General features: G+C 44.8%; 1 protein-coding gene across 4 annotated transcripts in view; it reads left to right on the top strand.

Moving 5' to 3' along the window:
* Nucleotides 1–14,433, top strand: part of HERPUD2 (HERPUD family member 2) — a 170,846-nt gene that overhangs the window by 94,093 nt on the left and 62,320 nt on the right. For 2 of the 4 annotated variants that reach the window (XM_003268819.4, XM_030797470.1), the window contains exons 1-2: nucleotides 13,338–13,673; nucleotides 13,840–14,269. The exons of 1 other annotated variant lie outside the window; for it this stretch is intronic. In XM_003268819.4, the coding sequence (XP_003268867.2) occupies nucleotides 14,123–14,269 (147 nt within the window). In that variant the 5' untranslated portion in view covers nucleotides 13,338–13,673; nucleotides 13,840–14,122. Of the gene's footprint in view, nucleotides 1–13,337; nucleotides 13,674–13,839; nucleotides 14,270–14,433 lie in introns of those variants that run through there. One more of the 4 variants, XM_030797472.1, reaches the window with a different exon arrangement.

A 14,433-nucleotide genomic window follows, 5' to 3' on the forward strand; every position in this document is an offset into this window, starting at 1 on the left:
TTCTAAGGGAAATATGAAAAGACTGGAAACTAGGCTGGCTGTGGTGGTTCATGCCTGTAATCCCAGCATTTTGTGGTCCGAAGTGGGTGGATGGCTTGAGTCCAGGAGTTCAAGACCAGCCTTGGCAACATGACAAAACCCTATCTCTAGAATAAATAAATAAATAAATAAATAAATAATTAGCCGGGCATGGGGTCATGTGCCTGTAGTCCCAGCTACTCAGGAGGCTGAGGTGGGAGGATCACTTGAGCCCAGAAGGATGAGGCTGCAGTGAGCTGTGATCATGACACTGCACTCCAGCCTGGGTGACAGAGTGAGACTCCATCTCAAAAAAGAAACAAAACAAAACAAAACGAAAATAAAGGAAGAGTGAAAGGAAAAAAGAAACTAATATATATATAAATGGTGGGTATAAAAAAGTGTCATCTCTCAAATGAACCTGAGCAAAATTGAGTCTCAAGTTAAGCTGAGACTTCTTTTCTTTAAGCTTATTTACCATCATTGATTCCTTGGCATCCTTAGAAATTTAGGTGGTTTATCAAGAAGATGCCTCAACATTTTCCCTTCCTGAAGTATGCTATGAACTGTAATTTTGGGTGAAAGTGAATAAAAGATGGTTATGTTAACCAAAGAATGACTTTCATAGACACAAGAGAAAAGCTACAAACATATAATAATTATAGGAGATTCTAGTCATATGTGCAATAACAACTAATACATTAAAATACTGAGTTTGGCGGAGAAGGAGTTAGCAGGAAAATGGCCTCTGGTATGGCCGATCATTAAATGAGAGAGGAATGTGTACAAGAGATAAGACAGGTACAATGCTGAAATTCCTATGGGTTTTCTCCATTTTGCTGAGTAGATAACAAACAGGTTTATCAGGGATGCTGCTTTTAGCTGCATGAGATTCCTAACAGATGTGTAAAGACCGATGTCCCCCCCATCGCTTCTAAACTTTGTACCCGTGATGCTTCTGCGGCTTTTTCCTTAACTCTTTTTGCCAAATCTCCTCCTCAATGTGGCTCAGACTCTCCCAGACATATTACTATTATTGCTCACAAGATAGAGGACGTAAAATGGTCATACAAAACCCTATAGAACTGCAGCTAGGATGGTGTTAAATAGAAATACTGTGAATAAAAGTCAAGGGCAGCCGGGCGCGGTGGCTTACACCTGTAATCCCAGCACTTTGGGAGGCCAAGGCGGGTGGACTGCTTGAGGCCAGGAGTTTGAGACCAGCCTGGCCAAATGGTGAAACTCCATCTCTACTAAAAATACAAAAAAAATTAGCCAGGCGTGGTGGTGCATGGCTGTGATCCTAGCTACCTGGGAGGCTGAGACACAAGAATTGCTTGAACCCGGGAAGTGGAGTTGCAATGAGCTGAGATCGCGCCACTGCACTCCAGCCTGGGTGAGAGGGGGAGACCTTGTCGGAAAGAGAGAGAGAGAGAGAGACAGACAGACAGAAAAGAAAGAAAAGAGTCAAGGGCTTTAGTATCAACAGCTCTATCAATTACTAACTGTCGAACTTAGGCAGGTAACTTCCCTACAGCTCATTTCCCTCTGTAAACTAAGTATTATAATTTAGTCCATAATATTTATTGTTACTCTGCAAAAAGTATTGTGCTAGGCAACAATGATATTGAAATGGCTAAGGCACAATATCTAGCCTCAGGGAGCACATAGTCTAGTGAGGGAGACAGACTTAAGTCATTACTAGCCAGGGGTGGTGGCTCACTCTTGTAATCCCAGCACTTTGGGAGGCCAAGGCAGGCAGATCACCTGAGATCAGGGGTTTGAGACCAGCCTGGCCAAAATAGCAAAACCCCATCTCTAAAAAAATACAAAAATGAGCCGGGTGTGGTAGCACATGCCTGTAGTCCCAGCTACTTTGGAGGCTGAGCCAGGAGAATCGCTTGAACCCGGGAGGTGGAGGTTGCAGTGAGCTGAGATCACGCCACTGCACTCCAACCTGGGAAAGAGAGCAAGACTCCAACTCAAAAAAACAAAAAAAGTCATTACCATTTAGTAAACGCATTATTAGATTTCACGGTGTCTAAGGACAGGATAGGACAAGTTTGAAAGTGGAGAGGCTCAGGGCTTATCTTAAAGGGATTCAAAGAGATCATCATAAAACACCTAGCACACTCCACATCTGTAATAGGAACTCCACTAATGTTAAGTTGTTTTATCCTAATTACACATTCTGTAACAGAACTGAGCATTTTAGTACTGGACAATATCAAAGTTGTAAAACATAAATCTCTTCAGGGAGATAAACTCCTGCATTCTTTAAAAATGAATGTTACAAACATTACACTCAGGAAGCTGTCCCATTACTCTCTAGAGCCTGAAATTTAACAAGTTTTCTTAATCAAAGATGGCTTGCTTTTTCAAAGATTCAACCTACTTTACAAACCCTAGGGAGTCATGAAGGGAAATACACAAAAAAACTAAGATGGAGAAAAAATGCGAACTCAGTCAAGATTTTTCTCAAGAACTTTGACCTTTTCTCTTGACCAATTACATAACTATTTAAAATGTGTTATGCATGTTTTCGGAAAATTTTCAAGATAAGACAGGAAGTACAAAAGTTTGTAACTCTGGAGTGCTAAATCCTTAGAATGAATAAAGAAAATGGGTTTCTAGCATGTAGTGTTTGAAGTACTTGACTTAGCTGTCATTCCCCATTCCTTACCCTTGTCAATCAAACTAACCAGTTATTCTGCTGATCCTAGATCTGGCCTCAGAACTTTAACAAAATTAATTAGGAAGGCACTACCAACATAAAGAAGTTGCGGTAGATACTGGAAGTGACATGGGAGGAGACAGTGGGAGTGTGATGAAAAAGAATGAGGTTGTTGTTAATAATGGCAGTGGGGACACAGACATTGATATGGGGAAGGTAGATATGTATGTCTGGTCATTTGGGGTCCATCTTATTTCCTGGGGCACAGCTGGGTCTCTTTTCCCAGTTGCCAAACTGAAGGAGTCTCAGCTGGGCCTGAGGAAGGGCAGTAGATGAGGTTTTGGCCAGGTGCAGTGGCTCACGCCTGTAATCCCAGCACTTTGGGAGGCTGAGGCAGGCGGATCATGAGGTCAGGAGTTCGAAACCAGCCTGACCAACATAGTGAAACCCTGGCTCTACTAAAAATCCAAAAAAAATTAGCCGGGTGTGGTGGCAGGCACCTGTAATCCAAGCTACATGGGAGGCTGAGGCAAAGAGAATCACTTGAACCTGGGAGGCGGAGGTTGCAGTGAGCCGAGATAGCGCCACTGCACTCCAGCCTGGGCAACAGTGCAAGACTCCATCTCAAAAAAAAAAAAAGTAGATGAGGTTTTAAGGAAGGTATACTCTGGGAAAATATGAGGAAAAGTTGGAAAAGACTAAGGAAAAGAAGAACCCTGTCAAAGCACTGTTTCCATTTTGCAAATGGCCCCAGCTAACTTTGATATAGCAGATCACACCCTTTCCTCACTTCCCTCTTCCACTTTTGGCTGAGACATAAGGTGGTTGGTGTACACAAGGGCCTGGGATACCTCCTTTACTCTATTTTGTTTTATAGTCACTTGCATGTGTGTCTTATTTTCTCCTACTAGATTGCAAACTCTTTGAAGGCAAGTATATCTCACTATCCTTCGTGTCCTCTATAATAGTGACTGAGACAAATATTAATGTAAATAATGGACATTAAATATTTTTGCAGTTGAGCTTGAATCTGCATGCCTCTCTGCATACAATGGTCTTGAATTCAAAGAATATACTTCATCCTGTAAAACATATCTCCAGCCTTCCATAGTGCTGTCTCTCAAGTGGCACAACTAGGAGGTTCATCTAAATGGCGGCATCCCTATACTCCCACCTGGTCTACAAAGAGCAACCACAGAGCTTTACAAAAATGCAGGTGCTCCCCTTTACTAATGTACCTCTCAATGCCTTAGTGAAGAGAGTGTCTTATGGGCCTTCTCATGGAATCGTGGAAGGGGAAGGGTACATGATACAGTTTAACATTCTTATCTCCCTAAGTCCTTGGATTGCTTTCTCCACATGATGCCAGGAAAGCTCTGGCATCTCAGCTGTATTAAATGTAGGCTGTCTTTGAGTCCAAGTTTCAGTCAATACACCAATAAATTGTAGAGCCACCTTCAGCTGCATGAGCTAACACATGAAATCTGGAATCTTTAGCAAGTACAAGCATAGGAAGCTGGCTCTATATTTTACCCTCCTTGGTCTAACACCCTTAGGATATATTCCCCGGATTTCTGCCAATATGTGTTAGCAAAGTCTTACAATTCTTTTGGAGTGTCAGCTAGTTCTTCCTGGGTCATAGTGTGTACCTGTCCCTGTGGGGCATGCTGAGATGTAACTGTAGTTATAGGTCTAGTGGTGATAGCGAGTGGTTATGATAGGTCTTGAGAAGGAACATCCTTTTTAAGGATTCTGCCCCAAGTGAGGTTATCACAGAGTTTTCAGGCAAAGAAAGGCTAGTCTCCAGAGGGCAAGCTACTTTCACGAATAGGCAAAGCTTAGAGTTACTTGGAGTTTCAAGACTGTCAGCCTCATCTGGGTCCAAGGAGATGGCCCCATTCCAATTTTCAGGTCTCCATTCTTTTCCAGTCAATGACCTATAATATATATACAGGTACACGTGCATGTATATGTATATTATATATACATGTACACATACATAGTGATGTGACCGTGAATTTAACTGTTACTGTAATTCAGCAACCCTTAAAATGAAATTTAGTGCTTGATTTTCAACAGTATCACCCCTATGCCTGCAAGAACTAAAAGGTTCTTTTTAGTTCTGGTCATAGTCTGTGACTTGAGCTGAGAGTTGAAAGACATAAGGTTGTCATTTTCTACCTACAAGTGCTTAAGGGCACTCAGAAAGATCTATCCCATACCACTGTCCTTATTGTCATCTTCATTGCCCTAATTGTCAAATGCATCAACTGCTGAGGCAGTCACTTGCTTCAGTTGGCATGTCATCACAATCAACCACAGATGGTAGTAGTCTGATCAATTGTAATGCCCCTGCATGCCATGGATTTCTAGCATCTAATTTCCCTCTGAGGAAGAGCTCAGCCAAAGGGAATGACCAAACCAATTCTCAAATTTTATCTTCATTGTCCATCTCCTGGGACCACCTCTGATACCAATGCTGTATCAACCAGGGTCCAACCAAGAGAGAGAAACCACACCACGTTTTGAACACGGAAGGTTAAGTATAAAGAATTACCACTTATAGGCTGGATGCAGTGGCTTATGCCTGTAATCCCAGCACTTTGGCATGCCGAGGCAGGTGGATCAGTTGAGGTCAGGAGTTTTGAGACAGCCTGGCCAACATGGTGAAACCACGTCTCTATTAAAAATACAAAAGTTAGCCAGGCATGGTGGCATGTGCCTGTAATCCCAGCTACCCGGAGGCTGAGGCAGGAGAATTGCTGGAGTTCGGAAGGCAGAGGCTGCAGTGAGCCAAGATGGTGCTACTGCATTCCAGCCTGGGTGACAGAGAGAGAGACTCCGTCTCAAAAAAAAAAAAAAAAAAAAAAGAGTTATCAATTATAACAGAGAATAGAGTAATAAGGAGGAGATGGCTAGTGAGAAGGAAAGCAAATTCTAAAGAACATAGGAATAGCAGATATAGGGAGCAGCCACTGCCCTTAGGGATGAGAGACTCTCATTGACGAAGTTCAGTGACTCAGGCTCATTGAATGTCAGAGAATTTGCTGAGGGTGCAAAGCTGGCCAAGGGGCATGAGGGGAAGCCATTCATAGAAGGTGTTATACCAGTGGCACTAGTGGTACTCCAGTGCAGAGCCACTTGACCGGTGCCAGGGGAAAGCTCTTCATAGCAGTTGCCTGCAAAGTTACCTGAGAGGGTTCCTGGAGAAGTTGTTCGTGGAAGGTGCTACACACTGTTGGCCACTGGGCACTGCTGGAACTGGGTGCTACAGAAGCCACATGCACTGTAACAACCTGCCTAAAGGAGCACACTACACTGCACAGATAGAGAAATTTCTTTTTCTAGTGTCCCCCCAGTGCTCTATACTCACAAAGCTTAATGTCATGCCTGCTGGAAAGGAATTTTTTATAGGATTTATCTATATTATCACAAAGCAGACAATGATGGGTATATTTGGAGCCTTGGGGGCATAATCTGGTAATTGGCTTAGTAACCCATTTCCTTTAACTGGAAAAACCTCACAGTGAGGACTGAATTTCACTGGGGTTCTGAAAGGCATTACAAATGGCCTCTTTGAGAAGCTGATAAAAGCTATGGGCTCCCCTTTAGATAAATGCCATGTGTACACATGCACACAGTACCATAGACAATTCAAGAGTATGCACATGTTGGCCATCTATCTCTGAACCCAGATTAAGAACCCCTGGGGTAGGCCAATGACTCTTCTCCAGGTTTGTTTCAATTTAGTGATATTTTCTTAACTTTATTTGAATGTAGTAGGAAATGTTTTTCCAAACTGTTAAACTATATTTGCTTTTTAGCAATAACGACAAACATTTGAGAAATATGGAATAGTGTTAAGATAGTTCTAAATTTGGAGGTGAAAGGCCTTTAGAAAGACAGAGGCTGAATGCCAGTGGAAGGGCAGGCAGTTGTGAAACAATCGCAACACTGGTATTGGGATTTGGAATTGGATAGTAGTATATAGAAGGAAAAAGGTATCTATTAGACCTGCCATGCTTTGGTAAAATACATTTGGTAAGCTGGCCTCCAATAAGAGACTAATAGTCCTTATCTCCAGGTATTCATGCCCATATTTACTCTCTTCCCAAACTGACTCAGGGCTGGTCTATGTGACTAAAGAACACAACACAGGTGACAGTATTTATGTAATTTCCAAGATTAAGTCATAAAAGGCATTGCAGCTTTTGCATTGGTCTTTTGGATCTCTCATTCTGGGGGAATCCAGCTGCCATGTTTTGAGGATACTCAGGCAGTTCTATACAGAGGCCCACATGGGGAGGAACTGAGACTTCACACTAATAACCAGCACCAGCATGCCAGCCTTATGAGTGAGACATCTGGAAAGTAGATCTTCCAGTCCCAATCAAGTCTTCAGATGACTGAATGCCACCTGAAATCTTGACTGCAATGCCATGAGAGCCTCAAACCAGAACTCCCAGTTAAGCTGCTCCTAAATTTCTGACCCACAGTTTTGGAGGCAATTTGTTTTACAGCAATAGACAACTAACACATACACTTAGGTAAAAATTCTCAAAGGGTGAACAATGTAAGTGATTTGCCCTCTTTCCCTTACTACTTCTCTGGTCACCAAAAAGAGCCTCAGTGAGATGGTATTTAGCTATGATATTCTCCAATTGTTATCCTAAATAAGTCACTAGATTGAATCATCAGAGAAACAAGAGGTTTCTCACTTAGCCAAATGGTCACTGTAAATACTGACTAGACATAGATTTCCTGAAAAGCAGGAAACTCAACTGCTAAACCAGATTAGGTAGATTTCTATTAACAAACTAATAGAAATATAGATGTGTCTTTATGAAGCCTATTGCAGGGAAATAATCTGTATGAACTACCGTGCCTATTGTGTTCATAATTTATGGGGGAATTTACAAACCAGTGTGTTCAAAGGTGAGTCACTATTCTGAGAGACCTGGAAACTAAAGAACTGTTGAAGGATCTAAGGCTATTTAGTCTGTAGAAGATATAAAGAGCATTTTATAGCTGTCTATTTGAAGGGCTGGCATGTGGAATAAGAGGAAACATATTTTGGATGGATCATTGTAGGCCCAATGACAAATTATAGGAATGCAAATTTCAATTCACTTATAACCACCATGGCTGTTCAACAACCTGTCATGTTGCAGTAAAAACTATGGTGCTCCCTGTCTCTGGAAAGAGCTATGTCAATTGGCTAATCACCCTTCAGAGATGTGGTAATACTGGTTCATTCTGGCAGTACCTAGAAGACTGATCTAGATGACCTCTAAGATGTTCCTGAAAGCCTTTTCCTCCTGAACATGTCTTGTTACCCATGATTATCTTTAAGTAATAAAGTTCAGTGTAGTGGAAAGTGTGTGCATTACAGTGGAGACAGAAGTCTATCTGGAACTTACTGTGTGATTTTGGGCAGGATACTTAACCTTTCTGAGCTTCAGTGTCCTCACTATCTCTCAAGGCTGTTCTAAGAATTCATTAGATGACATATAATTCAAAACACCCATTTGGCATTTAATGAATGGTTTTGTTTCATTTCCTACAAGATGACTGGTGATCAAACATCTGGGACCATTTTTGATTTTTAAAGTGGAGTGTTGAAATGAGCTAATTTTCTTAGGCTTCCAATGTAGGTTTTCATTTTTTAAAAACAATAAACTTGATTAAGATTTGATTAGATGCTTTGTGACACAATCTCTTTAAAAAATGACAAGGATGGTGAAAGTGGAAATGAATGGAATCAGAAGCCAGATGGCCAACATCATCTCTGGAACTTGAAACTGCAAGATCATCACTTGAAGTCTTTCCTTCCAAGACAGCTAACAAACTCAAACTATACTATTCAACATCATAAAAGTATTTTAGCTTCCTGGAAGGTACTCCAAATTGCAGTAGAAAAAGCTCAGTGACAAGCACTTACTTTGAATTTTTAAAGGAAACTGTAATCTCACTGAATGAATCAATTTTTTTTTTTTCCCCAAGATGGAGGTCTCACTCTGTCACTCAAGCTGGAGTGCAGTGGTGTGATCTTGGTTCCCTGCAACCTCTGCCTCCTGGGTTCAAGCGATTCTCCTGCCTCAGCCTCCTGAATAGCTGGGACTACAGGTGCGTGCCACCAAGCCCAGCTAATTTTTGTATTTTTAGTAGAGACGGGGTTTCATCATGTTGGCCAGGCTGGTCTCGAACTCCGGACCTCAAGTGATCCGCTCGCCTCGGCCTCCCAAAGTGCTGGGATTACAGGTGTGAGCCACCGCCCCAGCCACAATATGTGTTTTCTAGCTGTTTTCTTTTACACCTCAAAGAAGTGGAAGTAAACAAACATCCCATTAATTCACAGAAATCCATTATTATGATTTACAAATAAGTTTCTTCAAATTTATATTTTATTTGTTAACAAAGAGAGCTACCCAACAGTCAGAAATCACTGAATTGCTAAACTCACTTATGTGTACTGAATAGTTAATATTGCTAAAGCAGAGAAGTATTATACTCATTTTTTAATTTTTAATTTCCATAGTTTTTTGGGGAACAGGTGGTATTTAGTTACATAAGTTCTTTGGTGATTTGCAAGATTTTGGTGCACCCATCACCCGAGCAGTATACACTGAACCCAATTTGTAGTCTTTTATCCCTTACACCCTTCTCACCCTTTCCCCGCAAGTCCCCAAAGTCCATTGTATCATTCTTATGCCTTTGCATCCTCATAGCTTAGAGACGTATGAGAACATATGATGTTTAGTTTTCCATTCCTCAGTTGAAGTAGAAGTATTATATTTATTATTAATGATCATGACTCTTTTATTATCTATTACCATATTATATTACCATGGTACTCTTGAGAGTTCTCATCATGGGCTTTTTTTTTTCTTTGAGACTGAGTCTCGCTCTGTCGACCAGGCTGGAGTGCAGTGGCACGATATCAGCTCACTGCAACCTCTGCTGCCCAGGTTCAAGCAATTCTCCTGCCTTAGCCTCCCTAGTGCCTGAGATTACAGGCATGCACCACCACACCTAGCTAATTTTTTGTATTTTTAGTAGAGACGGGGTTTCACCATGTTGGCCAGGCTGGTCTGAGGATTCCTCGAATCCTCAGGTGATCCACTTGCCTCAGCCTCCAAAAGTGCTGGGATTACAGGTGTGAGCCATCGCACCCAGCCAGGGCTATCTGTATTAACAGACGGTAACTGAGCTGGGCAATTGTTCTTTGACATTTCCAGTTCTTATCTGTTAACATGGACAGTGATTTAAATAGGCAGCTCCATGGACGGCCTCTCCCTAACTGCCGCTATCTTGTATCTCCTCATTGGTAATTATTTTTCCTAGGCCAAATTCCACGTCAAACACTATCAATATTATGGGTACCACCCTTTCATACACTGCTGTGTACACATACCTGTTTAAACATATTTTAACAAAAGTGGGATATTTACATACTGTTGTTATCATAGCCAAGCTCAACAGCATCAAAAGCATTTTTAGGTACTTAATTCAAGTGGCAGTAAAGTTAAAAAAAAAGTTTTTTCTGATACTATATCACCTTTGTACCCATATATTTCAATTTCTTGAATGTTCATTACAATTTTATTTTTACTTTTTATTCTTTTTTGAGACAGTCTCACTCTATTACCCAGGCTGGAGTGCATGGTGCGGTCTCAGCTCACTGCAACCTCTGCCTTCTGGGTTCAAGCAATCCTCCCATCTCAGCCTTCAGAGTAGCTGGGAACACGGGCATGCACCACCACGCCCGGCTTATTTTTGAATTTTTTGAGAGACAGGGTTTCTCCATGTTGCCCAGGCTGGTCTTGAAGTCCTGAGCTCAAGCAATCTGCCTGCCTCAGCCTCCTGAAGTGCTGGGATTAGAGGCAAGCCACTGACTGCACCCAGCCTTTATTACAATTTTAAATGTTTTTCTCTGTGTTAGCGAACCTTTGATGGACTGTTTTAAAGAGTGTTAAAGGGTGTTTAAATCACTGTGAAATGCAGATTGTCTTAATATTTATAATTATTAGGGTACCTTCATTAATAATGTACATTGCATAGTGCCAAACGAGATCACCACATCACTTCTAAAGGATTCCTGGAAGTCTGAGTCACAAGCATGAGACAACAGCTGCAGAACTGGCTGGTGAAGGTTGTGAAAACTTTCTGGCTTAAACAGGAATTTGACCCAAAACAAGAAGTCTTAGGGAAGATAGCCTAGGCCTTGTCTGGTGGCACAACAATGCCATCAAATGCCCAGCCTCTTTACAGTTTTCTGCTCCGCCATCCTTGGAATGCAGGCCATTGTTCTCCTGTTTGTTGTTTCATGAGTGAATTATGAGTGCTGTAGCTCTTTACGTTCCTCCTGGAAGACAGGTGTAGGGCAAAGATGAGCTCTGATTGACAGAGCCCTTCCATCTAAATGCTTTCCTAGAAGCCTCAGCAGTAAGTTCAACCTTAAACTCATTGGCTAGAAGTGTGTCAAATGGCTGCCCCTTGCTTCAAAGGAGTCTGAGAAAATAACTTTAGCTAGAATTAAAGTTCCATTAGAGTGCCTGGGTAGACAAAGAAGAGTCAGCTACAGAAGGCCAGTATCATAGCAAGTTGTTGCTCCATGACTGGAAACAAAGGAGACTTCACTCTTTACTTTAGATGTGCAGTTTATAGAGTACAGCTAAGGTATGGTATGTGTTCTACCATGAAGAACAAGGTGAGGGAGGGTACAGTGTAAGAGATCATGCTGCATTAGCTGTTGAGAGGAAGAATTTCCCCCTGGTCACTATGTTACCGGGTGTCCTTGCTCCCCGAGTTCCCAAGATGGTGGCAGGCTTTTTCCAAGATGGCGACGGGCCACTTCCAAGATGGTGGCAAGTCTCGTGTTCTCTGACCTGGAGTTCTTGGCCTCACAGATTCCAAGGAATGGAATCTTGGGCCATGTGGTGAGTGTTATAGCTTTATTAGAAGCTGTGGGTCATGGAAGAGAATCGTGGAACCCAGTGACTAGGACGAACCTGGGCACTTAGCCCTGCAGGAACAATGGCAAGCCTTTAGCCCGATCAGGAGCAGCAATGGGCGCCTCGCTGGATCCAGAGGGATGGAAGTCAGCTGCGGGTCTGTGACAGCGGCAAACAGCAGTGGTGGACAGTGAGCGAAAGCTCAGCTTGAGCTGTGACACACACGGACCAGAAGAGTGTGCAGTTGCAAGATTTAATAAGAGTGAAAACAGAGCTCCCATAGAAAGGGAGGGGACCCAAAGAGGGTTGCCATTGCTGGCTCGAATGCCTAGGTTTATATCCTGATAATTGTCCCTCCTGTTGTGCTCTCAGGCGATAGATGATTGGCTACTTCTTTACCTTCTGTTTTTGCCTAATTAGCATTCTAGTGAGCGCTCTTTACTACCTGATTGGTCGGGTATGAGCTAAATTGCAAGCCCCGTGTTTAAAGGTGGATGCGGTCACCTTCCCAGCTAGGCTTAGGGATTCATAGTTGGCCTAGGAAATCCAACTAGTCCTGTCTCTCAGTCCCCCCTCTCAACAGGAAAACCCAAGTGCTATTGGGGAGGTCTGACCACCACTCTAACTGCTTCCTGCTGAACTGGGGCATAGTAGGGGTTGTGCAGTTGAGATTTCCTCGGGAGGGGTACCTTGTCTCTCAACTAATTCAGTGGTGGCTACCTCTAAGCCCTTCTGAAGCTAAGAGGGAAAGAGACCAGCTCGCAAAGTCTCCTATATTATCTACTCCTAAGTGGAAATTGGGAGCTGTGAAAATGCACATCTAACAACCCTTAACTTACTATACCGACTTCTAAACCACAGCAGAAAATGAAGAAAACGTCGGCTATGGGCAATAGACTCAACCTTTCGTTCCTATGTCTAACCTATAAAATAGAAAAATAATACTGTCATCCCTCATCTCCCACCATACTGAACACGCATTAGGTGCTCAATGAATACTTGTCCATTTTAGTGAAGATTAAGAGGAATGAGACAGAAACTGACACTTGAGAGGCTGGCACACGCCAGAACTGCACCACACTTTGCACTCATAGCTCATTTACTCATCAGCTTGTCGGTAGGCATTACCGTCCCCATTAGAGAAGTCAATGGAGGCCCAGGAAGGACGGCCAGGGTCCCCCAGAAAGTAGAGGAGGACTTCTGGTTTAACCAAAAGCCTGTACTCTTTGCACATGTACCCCATGGCTTCTCTACCAAAGCCCCTGGCACCGTGCTTTGCAGACAGACGACGCTCAACACATTTTGGGCAGAAGTGTGGTTCAGCACCAGGAAGGACACCAACTTTTGCAGAGATGACTCTTGGGATGGAGAAAGACTTCCTAAATCTTCAGGGTGCGGTCAAGACAGGGTAGGCTAGCGCCAGCGGAGCTGGTGGCTAGGCCTCAGGGCAGCTGGGGCCAAGGCCGAGCAAACGGCCAGGAGGGAGAGGCTCCCAGGAGCCGGATCTGCCGCTGGACGACGCGAAGCCTGGCGGCTAGAGTCCCGGGCAGCCCGAGAACAGCAGGCAGGCGGCGGCGGCAGGGTTGGCAGAGCTGGCGGGGACGGAGGAGGGCCATGTGCAGGGGCGTGCCGCCGGTGACGCACTTCCGCCCTGCCTGTTCCGGCTTAAAGGGGCCCCAGACAATCCTCACAATAACAAAACCGGCGCGCCCGCGGCCGGCGCAACGGCTCTCGTCCCCGCCCTCCTGCCATCGGTAGTCGCCTGGGCTGCCCCCGGCCCAGCCCTGCCTTGCGCCACCCTGCACTGTCCAGACTGAGGGGTCAGGCGGAGAGCCGGGCCGCGCCCTTCGGTCAGCTTCTCTCCCTGCCACCCGCGCCTCCTCGCGAGACCCGGGGCTGGGCCGTGCCCGCTGCCGCGCAGCAGGAAGGGAGCGGCTGCCACGGAGAACGCCCCGCCGGACGGTGTGGCTGGCGGCCCTGCCTGGGCGCGGAGGGCGGCGGTGGCGGGGCCCGCGGCCTTCTCTCAGGTACCCCAGTGCCCGCTGACCGCCCTGAGCGGCCCAGCCGCTTCCTCGGCGCGGTGCCGTGGCGTAGGGGCCTTGTTGCGTTTCAGCTTGGGGGTCGCGGTGGGGCGGGGCAGTGACCCCGGGCCGGCCGTTGTGCCCTCATCCCTCCCACCCTTCCTTCTTATAGCTTCCTCTCTCCTCGCTACTGCCTCCACAGTCCGAAGCCCGGACCTGGCGGGGAGAGCTGCCTCCACGGCCTGGCACCCAGACCCCACCGTCGCCGTTGCCACCACCTCAGTCCCTCCTTGGTACCGGCAATGGCCTTCGTATCGCCCAGTGCAATTGTAACTGACTTGGACATGGAATACTAAGAACTCACTTCTGTCCGCATCCCAGTCGCGCCGGCGGTGACCACCTCGGCTCTTTTGGGCTTAACTGCTGCTCCTCTTGACTCTGACTTTGGGGGCACCATGGACCAAAGTGGGATGGAGATTCCTGTGACCCTCATCATTAAAGCACCGAATCAGAAATACAGTGACCAGACAATTAGCTGCTTCTTGAACTGGACCGTGGGGAAACTAAAAACGCATCTATCTAACGTTTACCCTAGCAAACCAGTAAGTGTGTAAAAGCTGGGGGCAGCTGCTCTGACCAGCAGCTTTTCCTGCCGTGTACCCTCCTTTTTCCTGCTCCTCCCCTCCAGTCTTGAATCAAATAGGTCTCTTTTGGTAGACCGCGAGGTATTTTGAGTTCTGAGGTTGTGTCTCCTGAGCGTTCGAAC

This window comes from Nomascus leucogenys, chromosome 17 (genome assembly GCF_006542625.1).
Source record: "Nomascus leucogenys isolate Asia chromosome 17, Asia_NLE_v1, whole genome shotgun sequence".
In the NCBI taxonomy this organism is placed as follows: domain Eukaryota; kingdom Metazoa; phylum Chordata; class Mammalia; order Primates; family Hylobatidae; genus Nomascus; species Nomascus leucogenys.